The sequence below is a fragment of the Spermophilus citellus genome, assembly GCF_964194105.1.
Source record: "Spermophilus citellus genome assembly, chromosome: 1".
NCBI classification, from domain to species: Eukaryota; Metazoa; Chordata; class Mammalia; order Rodentia; family Sciuridae; genus Spermophilus; species Spermophilus citellus.
Window position 1 is genome coordinate 32,047,211 of NC_138182.1, and position 20,915 is coordinate 32,068,125.

General features: G+C 37.7%; 1 protein-coding gene across 2 annotated transcripts in view; it reads right to left on the minus strand.

Moving 5' to 3' along the window:
- Positions 1–20,915, minus strand: part of DCLK1 (doublecortin like kinase 1) — a 342,359-nt gene that overhangs the window by 75,581 nt on the left and 245,863 nt on the right. Inside the window, exons 6-7 of one of the 2 annotated variants that reach the window (XM_081291476.1) lie at positions 11,722–11,816; positions 3,225–8,121 (exon numbers count right to left, since the gene is read on the minus strand). In XM_081291476.1, coding sequence (XP_081147602.1) covers positions 8,065–8,121; positions 11,722–11,816 — 152 coding nt within the window. In that variant the 3' untranslated portion in view covers positions 3,225–8,064. Of the gene's footprint in view, positions 1–3,224; positions 8,122–11,721; positions 11,817–20,915 lie in introns of those variants that run through there. The other variant, XM_081291475.1, reaches the window with a different exon arrangement.

A 20,915-nucleotide genomic window follows, 5' to 3' on the forward strand; every position in this document is an offset into this window, starting at 1 on the left:
TGAATACAGCTTTATATGTGTGTTCTGACCAGCCACAGCAAAGAAGGACAGAGTTTTCTTAATCCTAAATACAATATTAACTCCCTTCAAGATCACATTGTTTTATTGAGGATGCATGTGTCTTAACCCTCCACTGAGCTCACAGGTGTGTCTCCTTACCCTATTCTGTATTTGAGAAATTAGTGTTTGGGACCAAGTCCAAGACTTCACATTTATTAACATAAAATGTCCCCTTTATTACATTCATATTCTCAAAGTCTGTTATTCTTTGGATTTTTATCTTGTCACTTAACATTTTGTTTTCTCTCTTGGTTGAAGTCATTTCTGCAATCAACATGGCCCTTGAGTATGGCTGTCACCCACCTAAATATAGTAACATAGACTCTCCTGAAACCTTTTGATTATTACCCATAAGTCTGAATGAAGGATTTTGAAAATAATTAACAGAAAATGTGTAAGTTCATATTCTTTAGAATTGACCTAATGAGATTTGCCAGATTTTAAAACTTATGACTAATAAAAGCTGAAAGTGCTGTCAAGGTGGTGCACGCCTGTAATCCCAGTGGCTCAGGAGGCTGAGACAGGAGGATCATGAGTTCAAAGCCAGTGCTCAGCAATTTAACGAAGAGCTAAGCAACTCAGTGAGAGCCTGTTTCTAAATAAAATACAAAAAAGGGCTGGGGATGTGGCTCAGTGGTTGAATGACCCTGAGTTTAATGCCTAGTACCCCAAAAAGGGGGGGGGGACTGAAAAGCCCAACTATAGTTTTGATTGTTTCTAAATGAAACAGATTGACAGATTGACCTATTTAGATTTTCTGAGCAGAAAAAAAAACATTTTAGAAGGTGCATGCTGATAAGATTTTAAGTTTGCTCAGTCAGTTTGCTAATTCCATGGCATCTGGGTGTAGAGCACAAAGCATACAGTTATTTTAGAATTTAATGCAATTAGCAGCTCTGAGAGGTGTTGTGACATTTGAAATGTCATCACCTCCAAGCAGGCTTAATGGGAACCATTTGGGCAGGTTGCTGACACCTGGATGCTTTTATGGCACACCTTCATAAAAGAATGGCCCTAAGTAAGAACACATCCTAAATGTAGCTAGTTAGCTCAGGATTGCGAAAACAGATGGAGAACACATCGCACTTTTTGAAGTAAGTGAGAAAGCTGACATAACAGCTCTAACCACATTTTACCAAGATGTATCTGATGACTATGTATTTAAAAAAACAGTTCATTTTAAATGTTATGAGTTCCTCCTGCCACTTGTATTAATGTTGTCACCCAGCTGGGGTCCATTCTGCTTCAAGATATGGAAAATATCCAACTGATTACAATAGAGGTACACAGATCTCACCAGATAGCTTTAGTTTTGGCTAGAGAATTGTACTATTTCCATGTCACATTGTTTCTTGGCCTATAGTTAATGTTGATTTAGAAAACAGTTAAAAGGAATTTAGAAATCAATTGGTCACTGTCATTAGTTTCTGGATCAACTTTATAAAGGAAACATAAATCATACATATTTAACAAACTCTAACAACTCTCTTGGTAATCTTGGATTTAGGTCTACAGATGCTTTTTGAAGATGACCTGAGAGAACAACATTAAATAGCAATTTTGGTGTAGAGAGCTTGAGACCAGTAGGATCTTAAGTAACACAGAAAAACCACCCATTCATTGAGTCCCCAAGGGGTTACAAAATAACTTTATGACATCAATCAATCTGCAATGACTAATAAGAACCCCTTTTTTGAAACAAGGCACAAAGGAAATGCCTTTTTCCAAATTCTTTTATCTGCATTCTTCATAATATGTTCAATCTAAAATAAACTTTATGATGTAGGCAATCATGTATATAATAACAGTGAGTATTAAAAAATTAATGAAGATGCTAAATTTCATAAAGATTTGGTTAACTGAGGAGGAGAAAATGAAAATGGGAATACTGTCTATGCTAGTAAAGCAGTGGGAGCTAAGATTTTTTAAAAAATCAATGCATTTATTTACAATTATATCCATCTGTTTGTTGTATTGGGTGGTCTTTTTTGTCTCTATTTGCTAATCACTATACTCAGGCCAATATCTATAAACTCTCAATCTGAACCATTTGTCTTGAAAAAACTGTGCCACTGGGTAGCTACGATATGTCTGCTGACAAGTTACTCTTCATGAGATCACAGTTTGGGTGAGGACCAGGAAGTCATCTCATGTATTCCCTCTGGATAGAGTAGCTCTCTCAAATGGGGATTCCCAACCTCTAATGAGGAAGCTCACTGTTCTTCCAGGCACCTGCTATGTTTACTTTAAGTTCTGGTTCTATTAAGGAGAAAGTATGAATATCCTGTGGAAATTTTGTAAATCTGGAAACATTCCTTCCAGCTGTACCATTATTGCTGTGGACCACTGATTAAATTTATCATGGACAAAAGAAATACAGCCAGTTAGAGCCAATGGATTCTAAGGTTCAAAATCCTCAGTCCTTTTTTATTTTGAGACAGGGTCTCACCAGGTTTTTTAAGTCTTCACTAAACCGCTGAGGCTAGCCTTGAATCCATCTGCCTCAGCATCCTGAGTCACCCAGCTTATAACAGTTTTAATGTAAAGTATTTTTTCTAACTTGACCAGAAGAATTTTCTATTCTCATCTATACTATAATATGAATGAACTATGTTATGAATTTTGTTCTAAGCTAAAGTTGATCAGGTATTATCATTATTTATTTAACTATAATATATTTATTAAATATATTTATTTATCCATGCTTTTAAAATAAATAGCTTGCATACATACACATCCACATAAAAATGTACACATGTAAAATTTTCTTCTGCAAATTAGATGACCTTGATAAAAAGAGACCTTTAAACCCAGGACACAGGTAATATGTTTCAAAAATGCATGTTAATTTCTATTTTTCAACCAGTTGCCAATTTGTCCAACAAATTTACCCTTAAACCAAGCCTCAGAGGAAGGCATATTACTAATTTAATGCAACCTACTGAAACAGAATTCCTCATCACATAATTTTCTTACTTTGCTTTTATTGTATTTTAGACTTTGGATGTCACACAGTGCTATTCTGCAGCATCTCAAGCATCACTTGTTGATCTAATTACAGAATGCTATCTACATGGTGATGAAGTCATCTTTACCCCATTCCATCATTTTAATTCCAAAATCTATTCATCAAGTTTTCTGAAAAAAACTCACTGAACAACATAGGCAGTTTTTCCTGTTTATTATATAATTATTCTAAGACGGTAAGTGTCACAAAGTCAACTTCAAGAGGAATAACATGGTCCGTTGTGAAACACAAGGTACATTTTACAATGAAACCACAGCACAAAGTGATGGAACTTTCAAAACTGGGTAGTTCAATGAAACATTTCATTAGTTCTTGGCTCTACAAAACTCTGCTGATGGCCTGAAATGATGGATTAAAATATATCGCTGTTCAAAATATTTTTAAAACCAAATGCTCTTTTTTTAAGAGGAGAATACACATCCAAGCAACTCATATTGTAAGCAGAAAGTATGTCACCTCTTTATAAAAAGCTTACCCAAATTTATAACATTCATAATGTATTTCAAAGTAAAGAAACCTTAGAAAAAAATGAACTCAATTCCTTGCTTGTGGATGAGTATAAACTCCTCAAAACACACATCAAAAGAAAATGAACTTTCATAGTTCTTTTCCCATAAACCTTCTGATACTACCCTGGCTTCAAAAACATTTTGTGGCCATATATAATACAAACACCCATGTATTACATGCATCATTTATACTATCTTGGAATTTATCCATCATCTTTACTAAAATGAACCACATTTTAAAGACACATATATCATGCACCCTTAAAAATTACCGTAAGGTCCTCTGACTTCCTATGTTTTCCACATGCATTACAGGCACAAAATTACAAATATTTTTCAGCTGACAGCAGAGCAAACTCTACCAGGCAATTGGTATATTAAATTCAGAATATCTCAAATTTTCACACTATACCACTGTGGGATATCTCAATCAAATACAGTTGTCACATACATGCACAATTAGAGGTGATAGCATGGCTAACAAAAATATGCATAAATGAGCAAATGTACACACAGTAAATTCGATCAATTAGCATTTTCAAGTGTGTATATATTTATGTGGATATATACACACATATAGCAAGTATATTCAAAATATGTCAACAGTTTAGAATAATGGTTTAAAAGAACATACAGAATTGCCTTACAGGTTATCTGGCTTTGTTATTAAGCTTACTTCAAATTAAACACACTTTGGAGTATTTGGTTTAACATAATACTCCTCTACGTACAACTCTACAAATCAACGTTTTATTTTGTAGTGAATATTGATTGACAATCACTACAGTCACCAATACACACACAAAATAGGAAAATATCAGTTATAATACTCAATCATTTTAAGAATCAAACACCAAGACATTAAAATGTAAATATTAATGTGTTATTTAATAGTTAACACAATATTGGATTTGTCTGAATTTCAATTTTTGTTTATCTGGATTTCATTTTCCTTTTTTTTTTATAAATCGGTACATCTGAATATTGAACTATTTTGTCATACAAGTTTAGCAAACAGTTTTTGACCTTAAATACGTCCCAAATGATATGTCAACAGCGTAGCACTTTATGACATAAAGGTTTACGTATGATTCTACAAGAGCCAGTAACTTATAAGACTGTGTCACAAACACCATACTTTGCTATTTATGGTCTATACACATACATGAATACTTACATAGGCACACTCAGGAATACACTGAGCCCTGAAAAATCACAAAACACCCACACATCTGTACAGATATATGGCCACTATGAAAAATTTAGTAGTCCAATAGGCAAAATATATGGACTCATTTTTTAGGAATATTCTTCTTTATTGTCATTCACTTTTATTTAGAGATGTGACTTTTATACATTTTTTTTTCATTGGAAAAAAAGAAAAGGCCCATCATATATAGATCTGCAGTAGATGCAATTAGAATATCCCTGCTGGTTAACTCGGGTTATGTTAATGCTTATTCAAATGTTTTACAAAATGTTACTTGGTCTTGAAATATTTAGATAAGCTAATATATTTACACAGGGATATACACAGATGGGTGGCCCTGAATCTTCTTAAAAGCCTATGGCATTATAGGAACACTTTAAATTTCTCCCGGCTTAATTGATTAGGCAAAACAAAGAAGAATATCCCACATGGCTTTCAGACCTATAGTCATTTGAGTTTGCACTGGACTCCACACTTTGTATATTACTAGGTTTTACACTTCTAAAATGCTGAAAGCAGGGAAATATTTCTAATATCTTTTTCTACAATATCTATGTCTAAGAAATAAAAAGTGAGTGTAAATGAGAAAGTCTCAAACTTTCAACGACAGCACAATGGCTTCAAAGCACTTTTAAGGATTACTATAAAGAAAAAAAATGCATGACTTTTGCTGGAGTGCTCTCCTGCTCAGTAGATCAATTTTAAAATTCAGTGTCTAATTTTGCAAAAGAATTCTGTAAGTAAGCAAATCTTAAGTGCCTATAAATCACCAATTTGGTTCCAGCAATGAACTGAAAACTTATGGTTTGTTGCTAAGGATTTTCTATTTCTGCTTTTGTGTAATAGAATTATGCCCTGCATAGAAAAAGATCTCAAAGTCTATAAGTGGTGTGCTATTTCAATCTTGGAGGGACTTTAGTTTCAAAAAGTAAATGATATATATTGCCCCTGAACAGTCCTTTAATAAAAGTCATATGTTCAAAAGATTAAATGCTGTGGAATAGCATTTCCCTTGGAACAGCTTGAATGGAAAGTTGGCCATGATATCTATCGGCAATTAGTATAAGTCCAGTTTCTTTTTGCCATGTCTAAACAAAGCTGTGGGCTTTATATCAATTGGCAATATCTGCCACTTATACAGAACAAATAGCATTTATTGGACCTCTCTTAGCAGTAGTTGTCCGTAAGATTGACAGTGCAGGGAAGTTGAAATTACTGGAATTTATTTTTGTTCTGGACCATCTGACCCCACCAGATTTAAGTTAACTGTTCCACTGCTTTCTCTGCATTTTTGACAGTTTAGTCAAATACATACTAATCTTTTACGGACTCGACTGTATTAAGTAATGCATTTTACAAAGACATAACTAAAACAGACACCAGCAGAGGCAGCCTCACAGATGTTTACTGTTTCAGCTAAGACAAAGCAGCCTTTTGATCTCAGCAGGAGTCTCTGTTCATTTCTATTGGAAACAGTTTTAAAACCTGAGGTCTGGAACAGGTATTATTATGAACTGTTCTTTCAAGATGGAATGGTTCAGTTTGCAGTTCTCGAATAACCTGCCAGAGAAGTGTCTTTCTCTCCAGCAGACAGGATAATGAGGCACTAATTATTATAGGGCTAAGTTTTCAAATGCTGTTAGATTGCCTGGACATTTTTCTTTTTGCTTCTTTTGGTTGGAATATTTAATTCACTTGTAAAGTGAGATGGTAACATAGGTAACTATAAACCAGATGGTAAAATTTGCTAGTTGAACAATTTACCAAGGAGATAAATCGATAACATTTAAAACAGTGTATGACAACTGAATTTCTCTCCATCTTGAATCAAATGTTTGAAAATTGTTTTGAAGTAAAATTTGAAAAAAAATTTCAAGTAAAATCCCCCAAATGGCATAATACATTTTAAATTTATCACCTACTGAGATATGTCAAGCCTGGAGAATATCAAAACCATGCTTTCTAAGTCTAAAATTATTAGTGTTTGAACTAGTAAAAGTAAATGATCACAGGATATGGCTTACACATAATAGACCATACACATTAAATTAATTTCTAACATTCAGGTTTTAAAATAATTGTTTTATATTTAAGCAAAGCTGACTATAATTTTTAAAATAGAAGACTGAGAGCAGAATTAGTAGGTTAATGTTTGACAATGGGTTATAATTATAGACTTACTTGGTATAACACAAAAGGAGTTTTGCATACGAACATTTCCAAAACAACAGCAAAATTCAGGTTTTATCAAAATGAACAATTAGATATTTTTAGCTTAATTTATACAGCACCATTTCAAGGAATTTTTACTCTCAAAATGAATTTGTTTTTAAAGTCTAGGCATTTTTTTAAAGGTCTGTGTGTTATAAGAAAAAAAAAATCCTAACTGCAGGCTTTACACATTTAAAAATCACATATATAGTTGTAAGGAAGAATTATATCATTTATAGCAATGCCATTGAATAAGTTCTTCATATTTCCATACAGATTAAGCTATATTTATGTTGTTTCCAATAAAAGACAACTTTAAAAAAATAAAATTTATTTGACAAAAACAAGTTCCTAATGTCCAATGGTAATCTTGAAGAGATATGTCCTTGACATGAGTTTTTTCCCCTTAGATATATTAACCCACAAAATCTAAGAAGCTTTTTCCATTTATAAAGAAAAAAATTGAATATTTTCATTATTTTATAATAAAAGTAGCTCTAAAAAACCAGTCATCCAAATTTGAAAAAGAATACAACTTTAAGGAAAAAATGTGTTTGCTAATGCCATTTTGATCTGCTTTACAATAAGTACAGAAAAAATGTGTGTGTGTGTGTGTGTGTATATATATCTATATATATATATATAGATATATATATATATCTTCTTACAATTAAAAAAGAAAGCTACATCTGTGGAAATGATGACTCTATAATGCTACATTGTTAGCATATTCCTGTATTCAATATTGGGTCCATATATGAAATTTATCTACAGCCAGGTCTCACATAAAAATCTCGGCAATTGAGCAATATTGTGTTGAAACTCCCCCTAATCAAATCAAATGGAGGAGATATTTTTTTAAAAAATCTTTCCTTCAAGGACAAATATCATGAATATAAAATGCCTATGTATTGTATTTTGTATAATTTGGTTTTTACTATTTTACAGTATGCAAAACTCTTTTGTGTATTTTGCTGTTAGACTTTTGCTTAGGAAACGTGAACCTTCACCCAATCACAAACCATATACATTGCTCCATGTGTCTTTTACACTGAGTCTCCTACTGAGTCCAAATCATCCGATGAGAGGGGACGATACAGGTCCTGTAAGATGAAGGGCGGTACAGATTCGTTTACTTGGCTTTCGTGGGTGCCCCGTTGCTCTCCTAGGAGCAACCCTGAATGGGCATCCTTGGTTTCTAATATAATTAGACCTTCTAAAGTCACCGGCTTTGCAGAAGAGGAAAGATAACAACAGAAAAACCATCTACATAGACAAAATGATGCAGATGTCACCTTATCAGCCAGAAAAAAAATGTTGCCTGATCTATTTATACACTTTTGCTTGCCACGTCCAGTTGAGCTCTGGCCCCAGAAATCTTCAAGACCAACTTGGCCACTCTGTGTCTACGCAATTCTTCCATGAACATTTTCCTTCCCATTCTGGGTATAAGAGGAATGTGCTTACCTCACAAAATAATTTAGCAGGAGCCCCTGAAGGCATTCAGCATATTCTTGTCCCAGAGCAGCAACTCAGGTGTTGCATTTACACAGAGTATAAACCCAACAAACACTGCCTTCTCAAAATTTTATGTTTGGATGATAGGAAGAATGCATAATTACCCCCACCCTTTCCCAATGCTCCTTCCCTGGCCCCTAACCACTTGCTCGTCACCACCCCGCTTCTTCCCTCCTGCCCTTTTCTGCTATTAGATCTCTGTTCGTAGCCAAGCAACCAGCTCAGATCTGCAGAGAGAGTCTACATTGGGTCCCCCCCCCATTTTGTACCACCCACTCCTCACATCATCTGACTGATCAGATAATCTACTAAAGTCAGTGATGTGGGAGTATAAAGGTGAGCTTCATTCAACCTACACAACATAACGTATTTTTGCCCTGATGTTTTAAGAAATGGGACCAAGAAAAAGTTCATGGATGGGAGAAGAGCCTCCAGGAGCCCATTCTGTGACTATCCAGAAACTTCTAGACAGACATTTAAGTAACGGTGTTAGAAAAATTGGGGGAGGGGAGCTACTTTGTGCCACAAATATGTTTATGCAGACTCTTCATTTATAAAGACTATTTAAAAACATTAGAAGAAGTAACATATAAACATGATTTTAAGAAAAAAAACAGCTGATTAAATTGCAGTACAAGTAAAAATATAGGTTTTATTATTTGTAAAGAAGGCAGTCAAATTTCTCAATATTCCTTTAAAAAAACATTTTTACATTCCTCTACTTTAAAAGGGGTAAGAAGCGTATATATGTGTGTGTGCATGTGTGTATTGAGATGGGGGAAGCCAACTCATTTTCCTGGTTATGTTGCTAGGCAACACAGAAGGAAAAAATAGAAGTAGCTACTGTTTTCTAATTTGCAATAAAAAAGTTAATTTATTCTTTGAAGTCTCTTCTTTTAGCACACACCATCTTTCACTTATTTCGGTATTTCCTGCATAGGAGTATAGCCAACCATTTGAGAAGGATATTAGCAAAATTTGAAACAGGATCAGTTTTTAGGGATATTCTCGGCCCATTTTAACTGGGAGGGGTTACTTGATGTAGTTGTCTACACACCAAGATGAAAGCCGTCTCACTAAGGCAGCTGGGAACATCTCCATGCACTGACATGGAACATAGATGGAGGATGTTCATAAATTCAAAGGCTCGAAAATAGAATCATCTTTGAATGGATACAGCTAGATTCATAAGCTTGGAAACCAAACCATCTTTGAATATATCCAGTGTCCTGCTCACAACATGTGCTTAATAAATGTTTTCAGATGGTGAAAAGCACCCCCCCACCCTCCCCCCCCCAAAAAAAAACCTCAAATGGGATCTCTTTCTCCTCTCTCTCAAGGATGATGCTTGTCTTGGTAGTTTAAATGGCAAAATGAAGGATCTGTCAGAGAACCACACCTTATAATCATTTCCCAAGTGCTAAAAATGTTCATTATATAAGCCAATGACTACACAGCCAGATGGAAATTTTCTGCCTCAGTTGGACAAATCCTAGTGAAGCAGAGACTACAGAGGGCAAAGATGCACGTTTCAACTTCATTCTGCCAACAAAGGACATCTGAGCAAAGCTTTCCATCCCAATATGGAGGGGTCTTCACTATCAACAAACAGTTTGCATCTGTAGCAGGGATTCTCAATCATTCTTAATTTGATATCAACATCAACAACTAAATGTGAGCTACATAAATAAATTTGGAATCTGAATTTAATTGGATCAAAGAATAAAGGGGGATTTCTGTGCTAGGTGTACTCTCCAAAGCCTCCATTTAGTTAGAGACAGGGTGGGAAACTTTTCTGAAAGAGGATCCTTATTGTGCTGTATCTAATACAATCCCTATAAGATTAGAGTCTTACTGGGTGACATTTATATGAAAAGAATGGCCACACAGGCTCTTTCTTCACTCATGGGTAGGGCTTTAGGAGATTATACAAAATTGGCCAATTCTTCTTTGATTATTTGTTAATGATTCTGGACTTTATAATGCCCATATAGAAGCTTCATTCAACAATCTAAACAAGTTCAGCCTGATGCCAGGTGAAAGATAATAAAGTGGAGAAAGATAATAAAGCCTGACACCTGGTGCTACAGGCTCCAGTGGGACTAGGAACTGACCAAGTCCCCCTTCTCCCCGATGTTGAGATGGCCAATAGTTCTGTCAGCCTAAAGACCCAATCTGGGCAGGGGACTTGAAGAGAGGGGCTTCCATTTTGGGTGAAGCTTAAATTTATGGAATCAAGAAGTGTCACTTTAAAAAACACAACAAAAGAAACCAAATTCAAGAATCCAGTATTTGGGTGCAATAGCCATGAGGAACCTAGCTTATTAAAACATTCGGTGACCATCATCATAATAAACTCTCCTAAGGGCACGCCCTCCCCTGACCTTAATTTTGAAATCAAAATCGTGAGAGGCTTCTATCCTTCCTTGAACCTTCCCCAATCCCCCTCTCCAATTCTCTTATTCTTGTCTTGGTGTTACTGGAAAGGTCAAACAGGACAGGCTGTGAGGGGACAGAACAGTAGTCCTTCCACCCAGAATGGAGAGCTAACTCTTACTCTGTTCCTTAACATGCAAAAACTAACACTGTTTTGCAACTTTTTCACTTTGTTCTCCAAGCTCAGCCAATTTCTCTCTTATTACACAAGAGGCTCAAAATAAATACAAGTAGAGATGAGAGAGCATGAGCTCAATACGGGTTTCATTCACAAAACCATTTAGCCTATGTACCCACCCCCTATCCCAGGAGCTCCTGGCTGCTCTGGAACACCATTCTAAGCCACACAGCAACTCCCCACCAGGACCCTCCATCCCAAAACAGTATTCTTCCTTTTCCTGAAGGGGCTGGTAATCAGTGATGCTATCTAATAAAATTCATTACCATTAAGGAAGTTTAAAAACGAGTGCTTATAAAGTCTGTGCATTTAAAACAAAAAAGAAAAAAAAAAAGAGGAAGGTATTTAAAAGTGAAGCAGCCAATGTCATTCTCTTTAGAGTTAAGATCTGGACCAAGATGATGGAGAAATTAAAAACCCAGTGTTCTCACTACACCATAGCAATGGTAAGTAACCCAGTATTGTCACCCCCTGCCCTGGCGTGGTTATTCCCTAGAGACAAGCAGCACTATTTGTTTCTTGCATCAAGGCTCAGACAGAACTTAAACAGGTAGCTTGCTTGTTTCCTTACCCTCTGCTTCCGCAGGCTTCCTGGACTGGTAGGTGATGGGCTTGGCGACTTGCCCGAGCGAGGAGTAGAGAGCTGACTACCAGGGGTTCCATTAACTAGAAATACAAAGAATCACACAGAGAGAAAAATGGCATGTTAAATAATTTTCATGACAATTCATCTTTTCAGAGAAACAAACAGAGAGGGACATCTGCTAAAATTTAGATATTCATTTATCTGTATCATGGAGAAAAGCCTTAGAGGGATAACTGTCTTCAGAAACTCACTATTTTGTGAATCCTGTGTTTAATAGAGCTGCAGGTTACGTAATAATTTTTAAAATGTACTTTTTACAACTTCTGATGAAAGTATGAATAATAGCTTTATCTGTGCCAACAGAGAATTTAAAAGTGTGGTTAAGACATTTTCGGTGAGATTCCTCCTTTTCTTTAGATGCCCCATGCTAACCCAGTAGGAGCTAATGTTAGCACAGCTCACAAGGTACATCCTCAGATCACTGTGGGTTTTTTTGTTTGTTTTTAAATAATTACTTACTTGATCACTTCTGGAAGTTCCTGAGTCCATGTGTTCCCTAGTCATCCACCAGCCTGATTCTGGTGGCCACAGACACTGAAGAACTCCTCACAGTTTGTCTGTGCTGCCATTGAAAATTAAAGCTGTTCTCTAGCAGGTTCAAATCACTGGAATTCTGCCTGATTCTCAACTTTTGATAATTAGAATACACTATTGTCATTAAACTGAGATAAACCCACAGAACTCAAATAAGCAATTCTTTTCTCTAAGCAGCATTGCCTTTAAGAACAGATAAAACACCTAGAGACAGATTTTTTTTTATCAAGACACATAAAGTTGCCTCTATTTTACTTGTAAAAATGACATTACAGTCCACACTGAGTAAGGTAGAACCAGGCAGGAGACACATACACTCTGGAGGTGTACAACAGACACTTTCCAGGAGGGAGAGTGACAGTGCATTCCACTTACCTTCAATGAGTTCTAACATGGACACAGTGTTTGACCTGACAATAGCAAGAGGCAAGATCTCCTCTTAGCACTAAGCCGAGCACCAGCCGAAGTAGGGACGCGGTTGGATTAGTTAAGGATGGCTAAGGCTGCGCCCCGAGCAGCTGAATGAGATGCAGGATTCATCAGCAGATGTCTTTTCTGCGTAAGGCTGACGTCTTCCCAGCAGCAGTGGGAGGTGCGGGTTCTGTCTTAGTCTACATCAAAGGTGTCAATTAAGCCTCATGCCAACGCGGAGCCACTGCTACCCCCACCGACACACTCACTCCCGGAAGCCCCAGCCTTCCCAGTCCTTTGCACTGAATCATAATAAAGTGCTCTGGGGGCAAGAGCCCCAGTGACTCATCTGAGAATCAAAATGACAAGAACTCTTTTAAAACCTGGCAACTACTAGATAATAAGGACACCCTCACAAAATTCACTGGCAAGGTACGGTGTTTATTGATTTTTCCTAAACCATGTTTTCACAAAAACTTAACGGCCCATGAAAGTGGGAAGCTCCTTGTTTTCATCTCCTCCCAAGACCTTAAAAAAATGTCACATACGGTATGTTCTGTGCATGTCTAATTATTCTGCACCAATAAAAAGAATGTCAAGTACCTCATGCAGCACTAATTTGCAGTTTTGTCTTTGAAATGTATTTGGTGACTCCTTCTTAAAAAACAAAACCTGTAGTTTTTTTTTTTTCAGAGTGAAATAGGAAGCTGAGAATGCTTGAATTTACTATTTACTTGTATACTACAGAATTTTCTTTGCTGAATGCGCTTCCTGCTTGAGACTCAACACATTGGGCTTCCCAGCCAGTGGCTCAGTAACGACAAGGACAACAGAACGGTAGAGAGGCAAAAATCTACTACCAGCATGGGAAGAGATACACTGCTGATTGGCCAGGAATGTGCTGTATACATGTAATACATTCTATGCCCACTTCTCATCCACTTTATATCTTTATGCAATACCTAAAGAATACTCAGACTGGACTGGAAAATGAACAAATAGGAAGTGAACCCTGTATTAACACTTTTCACTCTGGGGTCACTAATCTTACCAAGTTGATGGGAAATGAAGAAAAAGAGGAAAACAGTCCTAGGCATAAACTTCTCACTTTAAGAATGCAAAGCAAGCTGAGGGTGGTGGTCCAGGCGCTTTATCCCAGCCTCTTGAGAGGCTGAGACAGGATAATTCCAAGTTCAAAGCCAGCCTCAGCAACTTCGAGGCATTAAGCAACTCAGTGAGACCGTGTCTCTAAATAAAGTACACAATAACAATATATTTGTACGTAGTAAGTACCCATTAAACGTGTATCTCAGTTTATTGAAAACTTATTTTGTATGTATCAGTCAATACACTTAAATCTTTATAAATGCACACACATTTATGCATTTAAGGGTGTACATATTATCTCAATTAAATCTCACAGACTCTGAGGTTGACATAATTATTTCTCTCCATTTCACTGCTGAGAAAATAGAGTCATAAATATGATGAGCAATTTGACAAATAGGGGATAGAGGCCAAAATCTAACCTAAATAATCCAAAACTACACCTTCACTAGCTGCACCAGCCTTCTACCCCAGGAGAAAAATCAGAGAACTAAACTATTCATTACAATGCAAGGAAGTCCTGGGTGTTGCTATTGGAATTCTAACAGGTTCAAATCAGGAAGGTCTACAACCAAAGGAGTCAAGGTTGACCTTGGAGAGGGCAGTGGGTAAGGGAGTTAGCCAGGTGATTTTGCAGAGGGCACAATGAGGGAAATGCATCTCAAGCCCAGGAGACAAGTGTTATTCATGGAAGTGACCTGAATAAATTAGCCACAACAGGTAGGTGAAGTTGGACAGAGAAAAGTGTTATGAATGAGGACGGAGGAAGAGACAGGAGCTGCAGGAAGTGCAAAGCATTAAAATTCAGGTGAAGGAGTTTGGTTTTTATCCAAAGGGCAAAGAGAAGTTATTGAATGATTTTAAGTAGGAGCAGAGGGATCGGGTTTGCATTTTAAAGAGCTCTCAAGAGCTCTTGCCCTGTCAAGAATGGCATAGAGGGGAACAATACTGGGCACAGGCTAGTCCTTATGAGAATGTCAAGGTGGGAGAAAGTAGGACACATTAAGGTTCTATGGCCAGAGATGGTGGTGAGATTTGGCTCAGGGTAGGCAGTGGGGGTAGAAGTAAATGGAAATGTTGCAGAGATATTTAAGAGGTAAAAACTATAGAACTACAGTATTTGCTAATGGATTGGTTGAAGATTAAAGGGAACAAGTTCCAAAGGATAAGAGAGAGTTGGGACACACTGAACTGAAGGTCCTCACGTGATCTCAAGTCTGCCACACTGGTCTGTGTTGCTTTTCCTGTTTTAGAGGAAGAAACTTTCAAAGAAGTAACTTGCTCAAAGACAAGCCACTGAAAGGCAGCAGAGCTAGAGCTGAGCTTCACTTATGTCTCATTCAAAAGACTTAGCACTTGTCCCAGGAGCAACAGGTCTGGTCCTGGCACCTCAGGCATACAGAACTTCCACCCCACCTGCAGAGTGGGCACCTCAAGCCCTCTCCCTCACTGAGGCCCTTGGACCCACCTCCTTGCTTTAAAGACACTGGGTCCAGTGCTTTCTCTTCTATTACCATCAGTCTGGAAAAATGAAACCCAAATGCCAAACACATCATTTACGTTTCACAACATGACCTGCCTGAAAGTTGGGGACAGTCTGTGCTCTTAATGTGGGAGGTCTTTTCAGACTCTTTCTAAGCCCAAAAGCATTAGCCACCTCTTAAAATGGCTCTTGACACCCAGAAGGTATTACACTCCTTCTTGTTGAATCTTTGCTAGAATACTTTTATAAGTAATTTCGACGCCTGTATTGAGTTTACTTGCTTTTTATTCTGTGACACCACAAGTCCCTGCGTGCCAGTGAGAAGGGCTTTGTTACTTATTTATTTGTACTTATTAAAATTCAACTGGCATTATTTTCCAGAGGCCCTTATTAAACAATTCTTTACCTTGAATGGGGAAAATTTTCAGCTTCATGTGGTTGTTCTTAAATAGCCAAGTCTAAGAATGAATTATTTCAATCTGAATTCACTGAATTTGGAATTAATAAAGAATTCACCACTGCCTTATGCCCAGTTATGGTTTCCTTCATTCAGATTGGTCTGGGTACATTTTCCTTCAATCCTGAATTCCCTTGCTTTGCTTGTTACCTCTTGAATGAAAAGTGCTAAACTTTAGGATGGATTATTAGCAGATACCATGATGGTCACTTACATAACTGGGCCCCAAAGGGCTGTGGAAGAAATCTGAGCACAGGACTCTTACCAGCCCTCATCCATGACACTTTCTTTCAACTCAGCTGTCACCTATGCCTATCAGGGATCCAACAGTACACAGTAGTCTCTCCTTATCTGTGTTTTTACTGTCCACAGTTTCAGTAACCTGAGGTTAACTGATATCTGAAAATATCAGTAAGTAGAAAACTCCAGAAATAAACCAGTCATAGTTTTAAATATCTCTCATTACAGTGCATTGTTATAACTGTTGAATTTATCATTAGTTACTGTTGTTAATCTCTTACTAACTCATAAAGTAAACTCTATCAAAGGTAGGTATGTATAGGAAAAATGTAGTATATATAGGGTTTGGTATTCTCTTAGGTGTCAGGAATCCATGGAATATCTTGGAATGTATCCCTATTGATGAGGAGGGACGACTGTGTACTGGTGATAGCACATTGTTAAATAATACCATTCATGAAGTGTCTGGATTCACTTCTTTCTCCATAATTTCAGACAGCTGATCCTACTCTTTTTTTTTTTAAAGAGAGAGTGAGAGAGGAGAGAGAGAGAGAGAGAGAGAGAGAGAGAGAGAGAGAGAGAGAGAGAGAATTTTTAATATTTATTTTTTAGTTCTCGGCAGACACAACATCTTTGTTTGTATGTGGTGCTGAGGATCGAACCCGGGCTGCATGCATGCCAGGCGAGCGCGCTACCGCTTGAGCCACATCCCCAGCCCACCTACTCTTTTTTTTACTAATTGAACCTACAAAGTCAGGATTTTATATCAACCCATTAGTACACAGAGTGTATACTAAGTACACGCTAGACTCTCATTGGTCCTGTTCTCCAGGAAGCTCATAATTGAATATGAAAGTTACCGAAACATTATAGAATTTGAAAACACTTGGCTGATCCTTGACTAATTCATGACTCCTTTTAGATGACTTTAGACATATGTGTCTGTTATATTGAGCAAACCCCTCTTTGAACTTAAAGGGTTTATTTTCTTTATAGTTATACTCTTAAGACTCAGACACCAACTGCAAGGTCTCAGACTGGTCCTGAAATTAGAGAAATTTCTAAGCAAGACAATTTAATTAAAAGGTGAGCACTTTTTAAATTGTGTTTTTACCATATCCAGACACTGTGCTAAATAGAGTGGATTGAAAAATAAAACATACAGAAACTGTATGGATTGGTCTAGAGTCACCAAACATTAGAGTATGTATATCACCAGGAATAAAATGAGACTTCATGGGAAAAATCAAACTTCTGCTGAAATGGGACTTTCCTAAAACACTAAGTGTCTATAGGAAGTAAGTAAGGACATCTAGTTCTCTCTGGGGAGAAAAGGGGAGGGGGGAATAGACACACATGTGACTATTTTAAAATACAAAATCTATTGAAATAAAAGATCAGAGCTTAAAGAACCAGAGTTGGTTCTTTGTACCCAAATCAGAGAGTTGATGAACTTTTGATCTGTCCTTTCTTTCTTTAGATGCACAGATCTCAAAGCTGTTATCAAATATGGACATGAAGAGAGGACAAAAGGATAATTTATACATCATTACTTTCTATAAAGTAGTAATGAACTCTGCTGGGAGAAACTCCTGACAGGAAACCAACTCACACACACTGCTACCACCTGCTACAAGGCTCCTCCTTGCTCTCTAGAATAAGGAAGACTGCTAGGACTGAACACCTGAAATGTTTTCTGCACGGATTTTCCTGCATTTAAATATGGTTGTGGTATAAGAAACAATGTCTATATAACTCCATTTGATCCTTACTACTTTTCTTTATAAAAAGATTTAACAAGTATTTATATTTATAATTTTGTCCTGTTATCAAACAAAACCTAATCTGATGATTTTATCAATATCTTAGCAAAGTCAAAAGAAAGCAAAAAGCACACATTGAAAAACCTAGAAAATATATATTAAATGGTAGAACTATGTATAGTTGATATTCCTACATTTCTGGGATGTTTAATGATGATAATGTGTTTCTTTATGAAGAAGATATTTAAAATTAATTTCTTAATAGGGAGTTTTATTTTATGACAAAATAGTGGTTTTGAAGTCAAAATAAGCTTCAGAGTGACAATCTTCAATGGTTATTGGGGTTTTTTTGTCTTGTTTTCTTTTTCTTCTCTATAATGTCTTTTACTCTTCAGGCCAGATCATTTTTATATTCTTTCAAGCATATATAAACTTCAACATTTTTGCTATACCCACAAAATTCTGGCATTTCTTTTTCCTCCTCCTCCTCCTCTTTTTTTTTTTTTTATTGCAACAGTGAGTAACTTTTTGGACATGAAATCTACCTTGCCATTTCTCTGTCTTCTTTTAGCACACAGAGAGGCTCATTTATTTCTGTCCTGCACTTGTTGGGTTGAAGGGAGGGAATGTGTTCATATATATGTGTATGTCTGTGGTTTGGGAAGGTGGCAACTGAGGAAGATTGCTAGGGAGTTCTGGCTTCCAGCCTGAGACTGGCCCTCACTTCCTAATCCTATCAATGCTGTAGATTCTCTTTTCTCAACCCTTGTCCATTGCTTCTCACATTATTAAGAAAAAAAAATGAAAGAAAGAAGAAAGGAAAGACATGTGGACACACATACAAAGAGATAAGAGATGACCATTTAATAGAGTAAGAAAAAAGGTGTTCTTTCCTAATTCTAGCTTCTTACGTGCTCACCTCATACAGGTGTGTAGAGCTTTGATTTTTTTCCAAGGGACCATCTGCTGAGAATAATGGGGAAAAGGGAGAGGAAGAAACAGAGGAGAGGAAGAAAGGGACATGACTCTGTGAATTTTTTTAAACAAATACTTAGAGAAAGTTCCCTAAACCTCAGAAAATCTAGGCAAGCTCATCAGCTTCTAGTATTTCTTAGTTCATTCACACCATCAACATTTACCAGTTGGAACTCACAAGTGTCATAGAACATACAAAGAACTCCTGCTTTGAGACCTTACTATTTGGTAGGGTGGTGCAACATGTCACTTGCAGACTGGGAGCCCAACCAACTGCCACAGGACTGCAGAGCTAGAGAAGACTCTCAACGGTGAGATAAGATGACCAGGGGACATTTTGCTGAGATCAGTTGGGCAGAGTTGGGTATTGTGTGAGTCAGATTTTCATAATTGTGATCAAAATACATGACCAGAACAACTTACAGGAGGAAAAGTTTATTTGGGGCTCACAGTTTCTGAGGTTCAGTCTAGTTAGCCAAGAGGTGAGGCAGAACAGCACAGCAGACGTGCATAACAGAGAAAACCAGCTTGGTTCATGACAGCCAGGAAACAGAGAGAAAGCTAGACACCAGGGCCAAGATATAAACTCCAAAGGTACCCCCCCCAGTGGCTGACTTCCTCCAGCCCCCCGACCACTTGCCAAAAGTTACTACCCAGTATTATCTAATCATTCCACTTCTGAACATTCCTGTGTTAACACAGGAGATTTTGGAGGACACTTTATATTCAAACCACAACAGGTACATTGTTGTTGTTGTTTTTTTGGTGGGTGGGTGGGGTACAAGGGATTGAACTTAGGAGCACTTGACCACTGAGCCACATCCCCAGCCTTATTATGTATTTTTATTTAGAGTCAGGGTCTCACTGAATTTCTTAGAGTCTTGCTTTTGCTGAGGCTGGCTTTGAACCCATGATCCTCCTGTCTCAGCCTCCTGAGCCGCTGGGATTACAGGTGTGCCCCACTGTACCTGGTGATGCATTGGTTTTTGACATCAGAAGTGACAGAGGAAGACACTGCATGTCAGGAATAAAAATGTGGAAAAGTCCAAGAGTTATCTGGGGAAAACACATTAGTTTCTAGGATGGAGAAGAAACAGATGTGGCTGGAAAGGAAGACCTTGTTCAAATCAAAGATGGTTCTTCACCTGAGACAGGAATTTGGACTGTCTGACAATGAGTAAAGGCAGGAAGTGGGACACTGGTATGCCAAGCAGATGTAAGAAGCAAAGGACGAAGGCAAGGAGGTCAGCGGGTAGATAGTGTCTGTAGCCTGTGAGAAGCAGAGGAGTCCTAGAACAATAGGGAGGCCGCCCAGGTGGAAAGGGAGTAAGAGAGCATTGCAAAGGGCCACAGACGAACTGAATGTGGAAAGGAGGGGAGAGGGAATCAAAGATTTTTTTCATAGTAAAAGGGAAAAAAAGTTTAACTCAATTAAATAGGATCATCTAGAGTTGTTAGGTATAAAATGAAGGAATGTTTGAACCCCTATCAGAGGGGATCCAAGGACAAGCTGTAGTTATCACAAGGGAATTGGGCAACCATGGGCACCAGTGGCTGGGGTGGTAAGAGTCAGGACTGAGTGGGAAGCCTCTCTGATGCTCTACCCACCAGTAGCTGCGGGACAGAACCTATTCCAGTGAAGCTGGAAGTCAGCCTTGGGGCAGCCCTGTAATGGCCCCATGGAGAGCATTCTCAGACAAGGCCCCATGACCACTGAAATAGCTCCTTCCCAGGCATCCAGTGGGGTCCAGCCAAATCCTGTGACCTTCTTTCAGATGCTACTTTACTTCTCAGCATCCACCACATCCATCCACCTCCATCTTGACTTTGCCTCTTTGACTCTGATACTCTACTCCATGTCCTCTGGTCTCCCCTGATCTGCTCTGAGAATTGCACATGTTCCTCAGGGTTCCATTTTCATCTTCACAAATCTCTCGGTGGGGGAAAGGAAGGAATCTTACATTTCTGTTATTGAAATCACTCCTATCTGCCAGCATCTCCCAAATAGACCTTGTCAGCTTCAACGCAGTTCCTTATTGCTAGTTGCCTACTGACCTTTCCAAAGCATCTCACACTCCCCATGTCTAAAATGGGGTTCATTCCCTACCTCCCTTCTTCACTGGACAAACCTAAACCTGCTCCTCATTCC